Raw genomic sequence first — 13884 nt, 5'->3', positions numbered from 1 at the left:
GCATTAGTTTTTTCAACAGCAAGAAAAGCTCACTTGACTATGTTTTTACTGCATCACTTGAACTTTGCACTGTTTCGAAGCTGCGTTGTAGAACAAGCAAGTAGGGCGGGGAGGGGGTGCAATAATGAAAGCACCATAGGGAAATGCACAGTGAAAGCTGGCAAGCCTTCGAGTGCTTCAATCTCTGCGTTGTAGTTAATGCTGGATGGGACTCAGTGGCTGCTCGCTCCCCTGGCTGTGAATTTAACTGATTAAATCAGCCAGTGCACGCAGCGGCGGTGACATGAAAACAACAATTAATAAGGCTCCCCCCTGTGTCATGCGGCTCCCTTTAACCAAGCAGCTAATAACATAACTCACAGGATTGCAGCAGGGCATGCACACACACACACACACGGACATGCACATGCACACGCACACGCGCACACACACACACACACACACACACACACACACACACACACACACATTTACAGGTGTCAAAAGTTAGGGAGTGGCAAACAAAATCATGTTTATCCAGTGATGTGCCAAACTACACATTAACACCAATTACACTTGCAGATTAATTGCATATGTTTGAGAAGTGTATGTCAAGTCACATACAGTACCTGCACTGTGCTGTGAAATTCACTTCTGCCCCCGAAAAAACGACCCTCAACTAACCAAAGAAATGTATAGGTAGGTGCAATATTACACGATTTGGGCATATGAGATTAGATTTTGGGATGCTAAATTCCATTTTAGCATGCCTAAAATTCTCACCGGTGATATTATTACGATGAATAATCATAATTGTTTTTCTAAGATGGTGGATCAAGTCCGAGCGGATCAGTTTTTACACCATAATGCATGTACTGTGATACTACATGCCCCAGAAATGCTCGACCATATTTCATGTGAAGTGAAAGAGCTGCTCGCCACTTCACTGTTAGCGCTAGCACTCATGTAGCGCTTTAGAATCAGGTTTATCGAAGTGGCAGTGTTAGCGCACAAATTAACGTTCCATATTTTTTTATTGAAAACACACTTTTACTGTGTTTTGTTCCCAAATTGCCGGCGCTCGTTTGTGGCTATTTTCTTTCACAGTCAATCCTTGAGGCTCAATACAGTAGCCATTGAGGATCAACAAAATGTTTGTTAATTGTAAAAAGTTAATGGCCAATCAACTGATGCAAAGTGTGTCTTTTTACTTCCGTGTAATTCTGACCCCACTGCATGTTTTTGTAAAGCACAACATTGTATCGTTCTATTTTTCTCATAAAACTCATTTTGGCCCTTTCAATACAAAAGCACTGTTGTTTTATTCATGTATTAATCGCAAGGTGCTTTATGATTGATATTGGGACTGGTGCTTTGCTTCATAGAATTGCTGAGCATCACCATATAGCATTAAAAAAAAAAAAAACAGGTCTGCGTGCACATCCATCTTACTCGCGTGTTAGTCAGAAGCGATAAGAGCTTGTCAGCCAACAGCAATACCAGCTATAGGTGCTGTCAGTCGCCGCTCTGTGTGTTTTAAAGTGTGTGTCTGTTTGAGCGCAAAAGTGTATGGACGCCTTTTGAAACGAGGCATCAATCTACCTTGCCTCGCTGTCAGCAGCAACTTGCTGATTTGTTCATTTCCGTGTGAGGTGGTTGCAATTTTTGTTTAGCTTTTTTTTTCCCCTTTCTTGTTCAATGTTGCACCTAATTTGTGTACTCGCTGTGTGAGGTAGGTGGAGTCTGTCCAGAATTGAAAAAGATGGCATTTGAAGTGGATTTCTGTCATAATTAAAATATTCAAAGCAGCATGCCTATAGTATTTGATTCTTGTTCAGCTTAAAGGGTCGGTGTGTAGCTTTGAAAAAAACATCTTTAGTTCATTAATTATTTAATATATATATATATATATATAGAGAGAGAGAGAGAGATAACCCATTATTTCAATAATATGCAAAAAATATGTTCTATCATAAATTAATGTCATTATTATACTTTTTTGTTTTTTAAATAATCGTAGGTCTAGTAATCACTAATTATATTACCTGGGTCGCGCCTCACCTTACAGGGGGCTGACATGTCTCGCCGCCATCTTTCTTCTACGGGTACCCGAAGGTGACAAATCACCCGATCCGAACTTTGTGCAAAGCATTACGTCGTCATTTGAGGGAATACATGAAGCTGTTTGTGATGACATTTTGCTTGTAACTCTGCTGAAGGAATTGGTGGTAGGTTAAGTCTGGTCTTTCTGAGGCATCGTCAGGCTTCAAAATGCACGCACTTCAAACTTAGGTCCTCGCATCCTGTTAGTTTACCACTACGACGGCAAGTGCATGATTTTTTGTTTTGTATTATTTTGTCATTTTTTTGTTAACTTTTCTTTTGATGGCGGCGCGGACACCCGCAGTGCCTCCTCTTGTCTTGTTTTGTGTTGAGAGGGAAGAAATTTCATCTGTGCTGTCTGTTTCACATACAGTACATTTGACAATAACGTTTATCCAATCCAATCCAATCCAATTACACAATGTATCTTTACTTGCCAGTGTTCACATTTTGTCTTTTATGATCTGACATCTCGACATGTGTCATACATTTTGTCTCCTTCCTCAGTTTTGACATCTTCTAACTTTGAAAAAGAGAGTTTTTATTGGAGAGCAACAATGTCTGGGATCATTGTATTTACTTCATCTTTTTTTTTATTTTATTTAACTTCTGTCAAGATATTTTCTTATAAAAAATCCCACGAGGGAAGTTAAATTAACTAAATACAAATTTAATTATGACAGATGAATGAATGAGGGAAATGTCATGGCCTTAAAATGAGGCATGTGGCATCAATTTTGGTTTAACTTACCAAATGTGGTTCCTTGCCTTGAGCACTTGACTGCAATGCTTAACAGCTTCTATTTATCCTTCATTGTTCTCAGCGGTTCACAAACGGAAGTGTGAAAGAAGCTTTCAGATGATGAGATTTGTTTTTCTTCTCCTTTTTGCTTGTAATTTGTATCAAATGTACGTACCTCTATCATCTTTAAATATCAATCTTAGGGTGGGGTTGCATGAACGTATTCAAAGCTGTGATGATAACATATGCATTGCAATTAATAATAGTAGGAGGGTGTCCAGTGGGACATGTTGCCTTCCTCTTTGTCTGCATGTTGAACCCCCCCCCCCCCCAAAAAAAAAATACTCTTTTGGAGTTGTTAACCTGAATGAGTTCAATTCATGTAATAAGTCAATATTTTAGTAGTCCGAGTGCACACCGCAGCATATATATATATTTTTTAATCCTCGCTTTGCCAATGTGTTGCTTTCTTTTGCATGATGAATGTTACACCGTGCCCACTGCTTCCTGCCTTCCATTTGCAGATTGTCACGATAAAGTTCTCCTATTGACGCAAGTCAAGAATTTTTTAGCGCTGCATCTGTTTAGACGTCACGGTGCCTTTGAGTAAGATATGCGGCGCTGTCAGAGAGCAGAGATGTACTTTTATCAAGCTGGAGCTTGGATGGCTGCAGTTATTGATGTACTTGATGAATAAAAATGCCATTAGGAATGCTCTTTAGATGGCAAAATCTATTGAGAGGTTGCCTGCCTGCGTCTGATTTAAATGCCAATAAAGTCACCTAGGACACGTCCGCACCGCGTTGAAGGATTGGACGGCGCACACTGCCATTGTGCTCCTTTTACAGCTTGAACTTTGCACGGTCCTAATATTACTCCTGACACCACCCTTCATCATTTTTATGATAAGGCTGTGTGAATGCGTTAGCGGGTGAGGGCGGGGGTTGCCCCGGTCAGAGGAAAATCGGCACTGTCTCTTTAAGGTTTTCCAACCTCTGAAGAGAAAAGTTTGCCTTCCATTCCATGTGCGATGGCGAGCGTGTTCCGCTTCCTGTGTGAAAATGATGGATGACAAGTTAAATTTGTGTCTGGGGAGTGAAGGTGAACTGTGACAGAGTGATTTGTCTTGGGAATGGAGGGTTGGGGTCAGGCGAAACTGGGCGCCTCAAGGCACAAGACATTGACAAATTCATCCTGCCCGCCGCATTTCTGAAGCCTTTTGTTTTGAATCCTGGCTACTCACAAGTGACCCCCATCCCTCATCCTGCCAGCCTCTGAAGGATGCCTCGCCATGCCAGGGGGAGCTCAGCGCCACTAATTCTTGTCATTCACCCCCCTCTGCACTGACAGGCCCGGACATAAACTCTTTCAGCATGTGAAATATTTATCTCCGACCATAACCCGTCTTTTCCTCTGGCCTTATCATCGCAGGTCCCTGGCAGGCCTCAAAACGTTCACTGAGCTGGAAGAGCTGGTCGTCGACAACAATCTGCTTGGGAATGACCTCCGGTTGCCCAGGTTACCGAACCTGCACACCTTGACGCTCAATAAGAACAAAATATCCTTTCAAGCAAATAGACTCTTTCCTTAATAGCCCTGTAAGAAAAAAAGAAAAATGCGGACGTCATCATCGGCTCTTGGTTTTGTTGGCTTGAGGGAATGCTTTTAATGGCTTTGCGGGGCACTTGAGTGTGGAGGAGCTCCACCGAGGAGCTGTTTCTGAGCCACAGGGACCTCTAGTGGAGTCAGATTTCAAGTCAGCGACAACATACAGTGCTATCAAAGAGAAGAGTGTGGTATCACGTTGATAGCACGTGTTTTTGTTCTTTTTTTTTTTAATAGAGGAAACTCTTTTTTTGAAATGATATTCTGGTGCAGATTCAAATTCCCATTAAGCACCTTTCGATGTTTTTGGCTGTGCCAATGAACATGTAGAGTGTTGAACGCATGGATTAGATCACCACTGCCAGTTAGGCGTCTCAGAAACCATTGGCATCATGGATTGCTGTAATGCAGAATCCTTCGATTTCAGTGAACTCTCAATATTTTACCGTTTTGAACACGAGTTATGATTTTCAAAATGTAACTCTTCATTTCAAAATGTTTGCCAATGTACTGAGCTGCTTTAAGAAGTAAATAGTGAACCAAGCCTAACGTTTGAGGACCACAACTTTTCTTTTCTCAAAAGCAAGTCAGGAACTATCATTTCATATCTTAATAATAGAAATCCTAATAATGTTGTGCTTTACTATGTTTTTGAACTGTAAATTCTGGAAATTCAGATGTATGACAATTTCATGTTAAAATATCCTTTTACGTAAAGTTTGTACATGCTCGTATTTTAGTAATACAAAAACACAGCAGCCGATTTGTGCTGAATTGCAGTGCATTGCAGATATCACAGCCTTTACATTTATCCCTATGTACACGTACGCAACTCAAACATCTGGCAGCAGCAAAAGGGTAATTCAAGATAATTATACTTTAGTGTTTGCAGGAAATGGATGGGTGGGGGGGGGCAGCAAGTCGAGCGCCACCCAAAATTGTACACCAGCGATGCTAGTTAAATACATTACTGTGTTCTTAGTCATTTCTGTGAGGTCTTGCAAGCATGAAAACTCATTTTGGTTGCTGCTGCTTATCATTTATCGAACGGGCATTGGACTACTTTTGTATTTTTGTGTATTCAAAAGCATACTTGAAGCACTTTTTAAAACATGTTCCTTTTAGCATATCTTCATCATATTGATAACGGGATTATTTTACTCTATAAACTTTTTTTTAATGTCTAGACAGAAGACAGTGCTGTAGCATTTATCTTATTTGCTATTTGAACCCATCCGTCCATTTTATATACTGCTTCTATTTAAAAAAAAGAAAAACGGTAATGTTTGCCCGTTTTTACAAGGTGGCTGTGTTGTAAATGTACCTTGAGTTTCCATGGTAAAAGAGAAGTCAGCCACCCTAAAGCCGAGGCGTTGACAAAATACAAGGCTGTTAATGATCAAGACATAAACACGCTAACTTCCCTTCTTGGTTTCCGAACCTGTTCGGCAGTGTGTCCTCTTTTCACTCGGCTTCCTCAGACCCCAGCGGTGGCTCGCCCTCTCCCATACATTAACACTCACGTACGCACTTCAAGAGTCAACATTAAAAACGGGGAGGGGTGGGGGGGCGTCTGGGACCGTGTGCCGACTTGGGTTGTGAAGTGGCGGGCGCATGCTAATAGGCCAATTATGTACATCCTGTCGTGGCGCGCTGCCATTTTATAGCTTGAGCGCAGCATTAGCGCCGTTGTATTTTGACACTTTCGGGGCTCAATTTTCCAAGTGAATGTATTAGTGATGAATGTGCCTGCTTTCAGGGCTGTTTGTTTTTTTCCACGATTGGCAAAAAGTTTTCCACGGTTGCAGCTCTGGGAAGCACGGACTGTTTGAACCGCAGGGCATCCATCATGTTGTCACTATTCTACAGCCGGCCACCTAGGAAATGAAAGAGATGAAGAGAAAAGCAGCCAAATTGTGTCACTGCTATACGCCAAAGCCTGCGCCTTAAATTGGCCCTGTGTCGCACAAAGCTGGTGACTAGCTCCTTTGAGCACCTCCGTACGTGTGACAGTGATGTGTTCGTGGGCCGACAGGGCCGAGAGCAGCGCTGTGGGTAGTAAATGCTAATGTAATTAACAGCGCTAGGTCCTTGACATCCGCCCTTTGACACCTGAATGATATTGAGGCTCTGCTGGAGCACTTGGCTGACGTGACCCCGTCGCTGGAGTACCTCAGTTTGCTGGGCAATGAGGCCTGCCCCAACCAGCTGGTCAGCCTGGATAAAGATGAGGATGACTACCAGAGATACAGGTCAGTTCTGCAAAACCATGGAACCTATATCTTTGCAAAGCACCTTTCTTTTCGAGCAGCAATACCCTATGTCTCCATTATACGGAAAAGTAGATCATGCACTTTTTGTAGAATTGCAGGTGAATTGGTAAACTGTTTTTTCTCATTTAAGAATATTCTGGGGAATTTAAAAACAACTGTTTTGATCATGGAAAGGTTTAAATCAAATGAGAAATGTGAAAGAATGGGGTGAATTTGTAAAATGTCGGCTTTAATTTTGGAATTTTGTCATGGGAAATGTGAAATACTGAAAAATTTGGGGGTCGTGAAAAATAGTTTCCAATATGTTCTTCATGAGCAGTACAGTTTCCCGAATGAGCCGAATGTTTTGATGTTGGAATGATGTGAATTAGTTGTGAAATTAAGGAGTTTTCAAAAGACAAAAATGGCGGCATAATAATGAAACTCATCGCGTGTGGATGAGAAGTGTAAACATTCTTCACACAATTAGTTTGATTAAAATTATATACATGGTCGCATAGCACTAAAATAAACACTTTCAAGAAAAATATAGATCCTTAAAAATTGGGGAACACCCCTGGTTGTATGTTCATGATATTGAGACATAATGTCAGTAAGTGAGTGTCATGACATCATGTATTTGCCTTTAGCATGTACGATACATTCATTGACTTCTGTGGCTTCTGTTGCTGTTTTTTTTTCCCATCACTTAATGGCACATTTACACGCAATAATGGTGGACTTGCCCACTTTTATAGCTCTTGCTTGCACATGCGTGTCAGCTAACTTTACCATTCAGATTTATGTGTGGTGCTGGTACAAAGTGTTCCACCCTCGTTCAAGACATATGATGACATATGTACATTAATCTAATGACACATCGTCTTTAAGCATGTATATTGACGTCTACAACCATGTTTTTGATACATGCGTTTGAAATGAATGGATACCGAACAAACATTTGTTACTAGGTAAGATATGCTGCAAGAATATGTTAGATAATAGTCAGTCAATGGTTAGGTTACGGGTAAACTAGCCCTGACAACAATTGCGTAGTAGCATCTATGCTAGCATGACAGATTCTGATTTGTGTGTGTGGTGCTGGTACTGCCACCACCCAAAACAATCTAGTCTCGTAAGTTATGACAGATACACATGGAGCATGTGTTTTATTAACGCTAGCATTGTACATTAGCTCACATCCTTGTTTTTGTTGAAAACACCGACATTTGTTACTGATTGAGTGACTGAAACCATAAAAAGCATAAGCATTAGCAACTATGCTCACGTGACATTCAGCTTTGTGCTCATACAAGGTTTGTCCGATGCTATTTAATTTCAAGTGCGAGATGGTGACACATCTGTTAGCATCAATGTCGATGTCTGGAGCATCCATTTGAGGTTAACTCGGTACTGCAACTTATTTGGAATGAGTACAAGGCAAGTCACTAAATAAAGGACTACACTCTCTTTATGGAGCATGTCAGGAATTAATTTGAACTTGTGGATGCGTCATGAATAACCCCAAATAACCTCAGAAGAACTTGGTCATGAAAGGTTCTTTGAAAAAGCCGCAACGCTATTTTGCACCCACGTCGTATAGCTTTTTGTAAGTCATGTATTTGATGATGTCCTCTTTCCTCCAAACATTTCACAAGCAAACTGCGGATCCGACCACATCGTTCTAAAAGCTTTGTCACGCGGCCCCCTCTCTACACTCCAGTTTGCAAAATGGATTTCATGTGTGACTACTCCCCACCACAAATGAGTGTTTACTAGGCTGCCTTAGCGTGGCACTCGATGCATTAAACATCAAGCCGGGCCCCGAGCCATGCAATATGACCACCATTTGTCAAGGTCCTTTACGTGAAATGTGATAAAAGGCGAAAAGCATACTCTCTTTTGTCTGTTTTAGCCCTAAGTGCTTGTTTCTGACTCTGTGTTGCCTATTAATCATTTAGTACCCAGGCCTTTCTTGAATAATATTTCACCCCTCTTTTTTGTCTCCCTTTCACTTTCCTTACCCTGCTCACTTTTCCGCCCCGCGTGCTTATCTTACTGGTGTGGAGAGCCGCTCGCGTCAGAGTGACAGTCGTATACGCTCATGTAATGTAATATTCATAATGTGTCACATAGTCAAACATCAATTTGAGCGTGATGCAGATTCCATGTCTGACAAGGTTAGGCTGTGTGCAGGTCATGACAGCACTGGGCCTTGGGCAATAAATAGCCAGGCGCGTGCAGTGGGAGCCCGTGGTCTCGAAAGTGGCGGATCCTGGTGTGTTGCCTCCGTCCGCCAATTAGCGCGATGACATAGAAAAATACAATTCATCCCCGCTGCAGCTGCAATGGTCAACGGTAAACTTCCCCTTCTTCACTGGCCAGACCGATCCCAAGTGGCCATTTGCGGTACTGCAGCACCACGCAATACCATTTCATTTGCTCGTTGCGGTTGTCACCTGTGGTATCCGCTCTGTGCAATGCTGATTTGTATTCAGTGAAAGGTTTCCGAAACTTCATCTCTGCAGCCCAAGTCTTCTCTAATTGATGCCGGTCAACCGCTGATATTGGCGTTTCATTTTGTTGCAGCCGATGTCTCCCTGGGATGTGCCATGCACACGGATGCGCAAAATGTTTGACTCCGCGAGTGAAAATACAATCAATGCTTTTGATTTGTAGTTTGATTTTAACTCAGAATAACCTCAATGAAAATTATTAGCCTCGAAACTGGAAATAAGACACAAAGTTTTTGTACTCAGAAACACTACTGTGATGATTCGAGGTCAAGTAAAGATGATCGAAGACAGCACTGGCAGCCATTGGTCTAACTTGGAATTCCATAGAATATTTTTTCTTTTGTCTTATCAACCCAGCATAAAGCATTTAGAAATAGTCCAAATGTTTTCACAAAATAAAGCAAAAGAAAACGACTGGAGTTGAACTTTTCTGCCGTTTCAAGGCCAGGCAGCCTCATGTCAGAATAAAACTTGACAAAGGCCGACCACTCATGCTACAGTACCGAAAACTCTTGAAATCACAGCGTTGCCTCCTTATGATTGAAACATTGACGTGAATTTTGCCATCTGCCCTCTTCCCGATCGCCATCTTCTCACTCCATCTCCACACCCTGCCTCCTTCCCCACCTTCCACTTAGTTGCTGCACGCGTGTCCTTTTTTGGTCCTGACATGCCGCTCCCTTCTCTCCCTTCTCTCTCGCTCTCTCACCCTCTTTCTCTCTCTGCCAGCCTGTGAAAAGATGTGTTGTCATCTATGTATTCCCACCATTATCTTTTGACGTTTCTCCCCAACTCCCCCATCCCCCGCCCCAATGAAAGACAGTGTGTCTGAAAGCTGGGAGAGATGCTGTGATGCTACCAGAATGACAGCTCTGGCAGACGGGCAAGCGTCTCCTTTCATGCTATTTATACGTCCGACTTCTTCTCATCACCTTTGAAGGTTATTACCTTCAAGGAAACATCATTAGTGTTAATTCGGCGTCGTCGTCGTGTCTGAGTAAACAGGTCCTTTGTGCATGTTTGCATTTGAACAGTTTCCGTTTTGTACCACCGTTTCTACTATGTTCCTAATTAATTCAAATAAAATACTGTACACTTTTTAAAATCATTATTATTATTTAAAATTGACCATAACTTGCATTTATTTATTTATTTATTTTTGTGGTAAAATGTAGTTCCATATACAGTATGCTGATACGTTATATTGCATACTGTACTATGTCCAGTTCATTTTTAAAATTTATTTCTATATGTTTTTCTACTTTCTTCCCTTCAAAATGTTGCTACAGTAAATTGCGAATTTCTCCATTGTGAGACAAATCAAGGTTTTCTTATCTGATCTTATCTTATGTTTGGTTCGGAGAGAGTTGCACTGTTTTCCACAGCACTGAATATAGTAACCTTGAACAAGTAAACAATTAAAGTAAAGTACATTTTAAACTAAAATGTTTATATATATATATATATATATATATATATATATATATATATATATATATATATATATATATATATATATATAATATGTGTGTGTGAGAGAGAGAGATAGGGTGTGACCTGCATTTTTTTAAATTAAATCTTGGTCTTTTTTCCTCTTAAATTCCTCCTCCTCCTCCTAATGGTTTGTTTTGGACTAATCGGATGACCTCCCCATAGGTATTTTGTTCTGCACAAACTGCCGCAGCTGAAGTTTCTCGACACCAGGAAAGTTACCAGAAAAGAAGCGATAGAGGCCCAGGCGAGAGGAGCATTCATGAAGGTGGTCAAGCCCAAATCGGACGGCGTAAGTTTTGATCATTTCCTATTACCCCCCCCCCCCCCCCCAGACCCCCCCCCCCCCCGCCTCCATTTTCGTTACATTTCTCCTACTATCCGTTGTTTTGCAATCTTTTTTCTCCTTCCCGAAACACTTGAGTGTCAGTGTCCGATTAGAAAGGTCCTCTTATTTTACCCTCACTTAGAGAGTGTGTATCTGTGTGTGCAAAGTGTGTAACCGAGTGTGACCACGGGCTGACCTGATTCCGTATGCATGAGCCCAGATCAAAGACGACGGGCGGCTGTCCGGTCGTGCTTGTGTCGGCAAGCGTGACATGGCTGGCGATTGGAATGACAGCTCACGTACACGCCGCTCACTATCCCTTAATTATCCCCCCCGCCCCTCCGCAACTCTTGTTTTGGGCCACACAGACTAATTAGAGCCGGGGATAAAACTGACTTCAAACCCCCTCTTTCACTCTTCCTTGCCCTCTTCTGCCTCTTTGATAATGCAGTGCGAATGATCATGCCTCGCCTTGATTTGATCGCATGTAATTGTGAGGTCATGAAATATTTAGCTGCGCTTTGTCGTCTTAAGGTCTCAGGGTCTCCGCCGGTGAGCCCGGGAGTTTAAAAAAAATGGATCCGCGGTAGGCTTATCAAGCATGGAGGTTTAAAAGTGCACTGGGAAAGGGAAAAAAAACAAATCTTTCAGGCAGTCAGCGGGGACGGTGTCGTCTTTTGGCATCGCTACGCTTCCCTTTTGAGATCTCATGAAACACAGAAATAATTTAACCTCCGTGTGGCGTGTTTGCTAGATGGAAGAAAGTGGAATGAAAACAGTGTTCAACCACTTGATATAAAGAGAAACCAGGGACCTCTACAGTGATTTTGGCAGGCTGGAGTCACTTTATGAGATTTTATTTACATAGCTTGTCAGCGCGGGAGAAATGTTTGGCTGGGAGACGAAAGCCGAGATAATTACTGATTCTAGCTGACGTGACGTGCGTGTCTTTGTGTCTTGGCGTCTTTGAACAAGCTGTATATGATTATTTATTCTTTATGCAAAGTAAAAGGTTACGGCTTTGATGAAGACACATCGACTTCCCGATGCACTCACACTTTTTCCTTCCCGCGCCAGAATTTATTTATGCATCTTTTAAATCGTGTTCTCACTGTTCCTCATTAGTCGAGTCTACACCGAGTGTGCGGACACGCTCCCCCGTCTGGCCCGAAGACGTGGGCGCAGCCTTTCCGTACCATTTGTCTTGAGCTCGATGAGATGTGATGTGTCAACTTTTTCGCAGACTCGACGAGCCATGAGTACCTCCCAGCTCTCATTGTCCACATCATCGGCGTGATTTGCGAGCTCGCCAGTGGTGCTGGCGACCAATTAACAAGGAGCGAGCAGGAGAGCGGCCTCCGACGAGGGCATAATTAGATGCGTGTTTGCTTTGCGCCTCTTGAAGCGGGATGCCGTACACCGTGTGTGCAATTTGCCTCGTTACAGAGGATCATAATTAGCTGTCTGGATTGCGTTAAGCGGTGCAAGTGTTGAGCGAGAGAGAGAGAGAGCGAGAGAGAAATACACCAGCAGCAATGATGTGACTTAAAAGGTTTGTCCATGCAGGGCCGAACAGATGACACCACCCTCCCCTCCTCATCTGAGGGGCTTCTCTAATTGCCTCATGTAGTTACAAATGTGTCTGCCAGTGACTCCACATGCTTTTCACATGTTAGATGAAGATATATTTGCGGTACGTGACGATATGATGTATACTGTCTATTTATGTATGTTTGTTGTTTTTTTTTTTTTCCGAGGATCTTGTACGCTGCTACAATGGCACCGAATAATCTGTACATATTGTGTAGGCCAACACGAAAGAGGTTACAGCATATGTTGCTTGATGGTAAGTTGGATGATTGGGTATCTGATTGGTTCATTAGTTATTTTTGCTGTGCTGATTTATTGGTTGTTAAGTTAGTTGGGCTTGGTTTAAGGAGTGTGTCTCCCAGTTAGTTGGTGGAGGTCGTTGCTGTTTTGGGGGGTTTCGGTAGTTCATTGGTTGCTTGTTTTATTTGTTGGTTTGTTATTTGTTGGTTGGTGGGTAGATTAGTTGGTTAATTTATCGTTTTATGGGTTGATGAGTTAGTTGATTTGTTATTTGGTTAGGTTGTTGATTTGATTATTTGTTTGATTAGTTGATCAGTGGTTTGATGATTTCATATTGGGTTAGTTGCTTGCTTGGTTATTGAGTTTGTCCAATGCTGCTTGGTTTGAGCTTGGTTATTTGTTTATTTATTATTTCGCTTATTTCGTTGGTTGGTTGGTGTGAGTTTTGATTGTTTGCTAAATAAATTATTTGGTTACTTGTTCAGTTATTGATTTTGGTGGTTGGTTGCTTAATTTTTGAGTGGATGGGTTGGTTGTTTGGTGGGATTATTTGGTTGGATTTGTTTGTTTATTTGTTTGCTCAGTTAATTGGTTATCTGGTTAGTTATTAGGTTGGTCAGTTTGTTGTTCGGTTATTTGATGAGTCGTTTCATTGCTGGCGGGTGGCTTTTGGTTATTTGATTCATTGTTTTGGTGGTTGGTTGTTTGGTTGTTAGTTGACATTTGTTGTTTAGTTTATTGGTTGCTGGGTTGGTTGTCCAGCATGTCTCTTGATTAGTTATTCGGTTGATTAATAACTTGTTTAGTCAGTTACTTGTTAGTGAGTGGTACTACCCATAGTTTGCCCAACTAAAATATTAAAAAACATCACTCACTAGAGTGGACTAGTAATGTTTTACATCACTGCTATCTCCAACCATAATATTTGTTTTATTCATTTTCACAGGTGTGCCGAATGTTGTGCACTGTATAAACTCAAACCATTGCAACACATGCAATTCAGATGTTTCAAGACTCAGTGAAGGAGCCTTTTTTTTT

The 13884-nt window shown here is 41.7% G+C and overlaps 1 protein-coding gene across 1 annotated transcript in view; it reads left to right on the top strand.

Moving 5' to 3' along the window:
* Positions 1-13884, top strand: part of lrmda (leucine rich melanocyte differentiation associated) — a 230350-nt gene that overhangs the window by 141371 nt on the left and 75095 nt on the right. The window contains exons 3-5 of the mRNA XM_052080056.1: positions 4256-4382; positions 6542-6681; positions 10854-10980. Coding sequence (XP_051936016.1) covers positions 4256-4382; positions 6542-6681; positions 10854-10980 — 394 coding nt within the window. The remainder of the gene's footprint in view (positions 1-4255; positions 4383-6541; positions 6682-10853; positions 10981-13884) is intronic.

Source organism: Hippocampus zosterae, chromosome 11 (genome assembly GCF_025434085.1).
Source record: "Hippocampus zosterae strain Florida chromosome 11, ASM2543408v3, whole genome shotgun sequence".
Lineage (NCBI taxonomy): Eukaryota > Metazoa > Chordata > Actinopteri > Syngnathiformes > Syngnathidae > Hippocampus > Hippocampus zosterae.
This window is presented reverse-complemented; position numbering and strand designations above follow the sequence as displayed.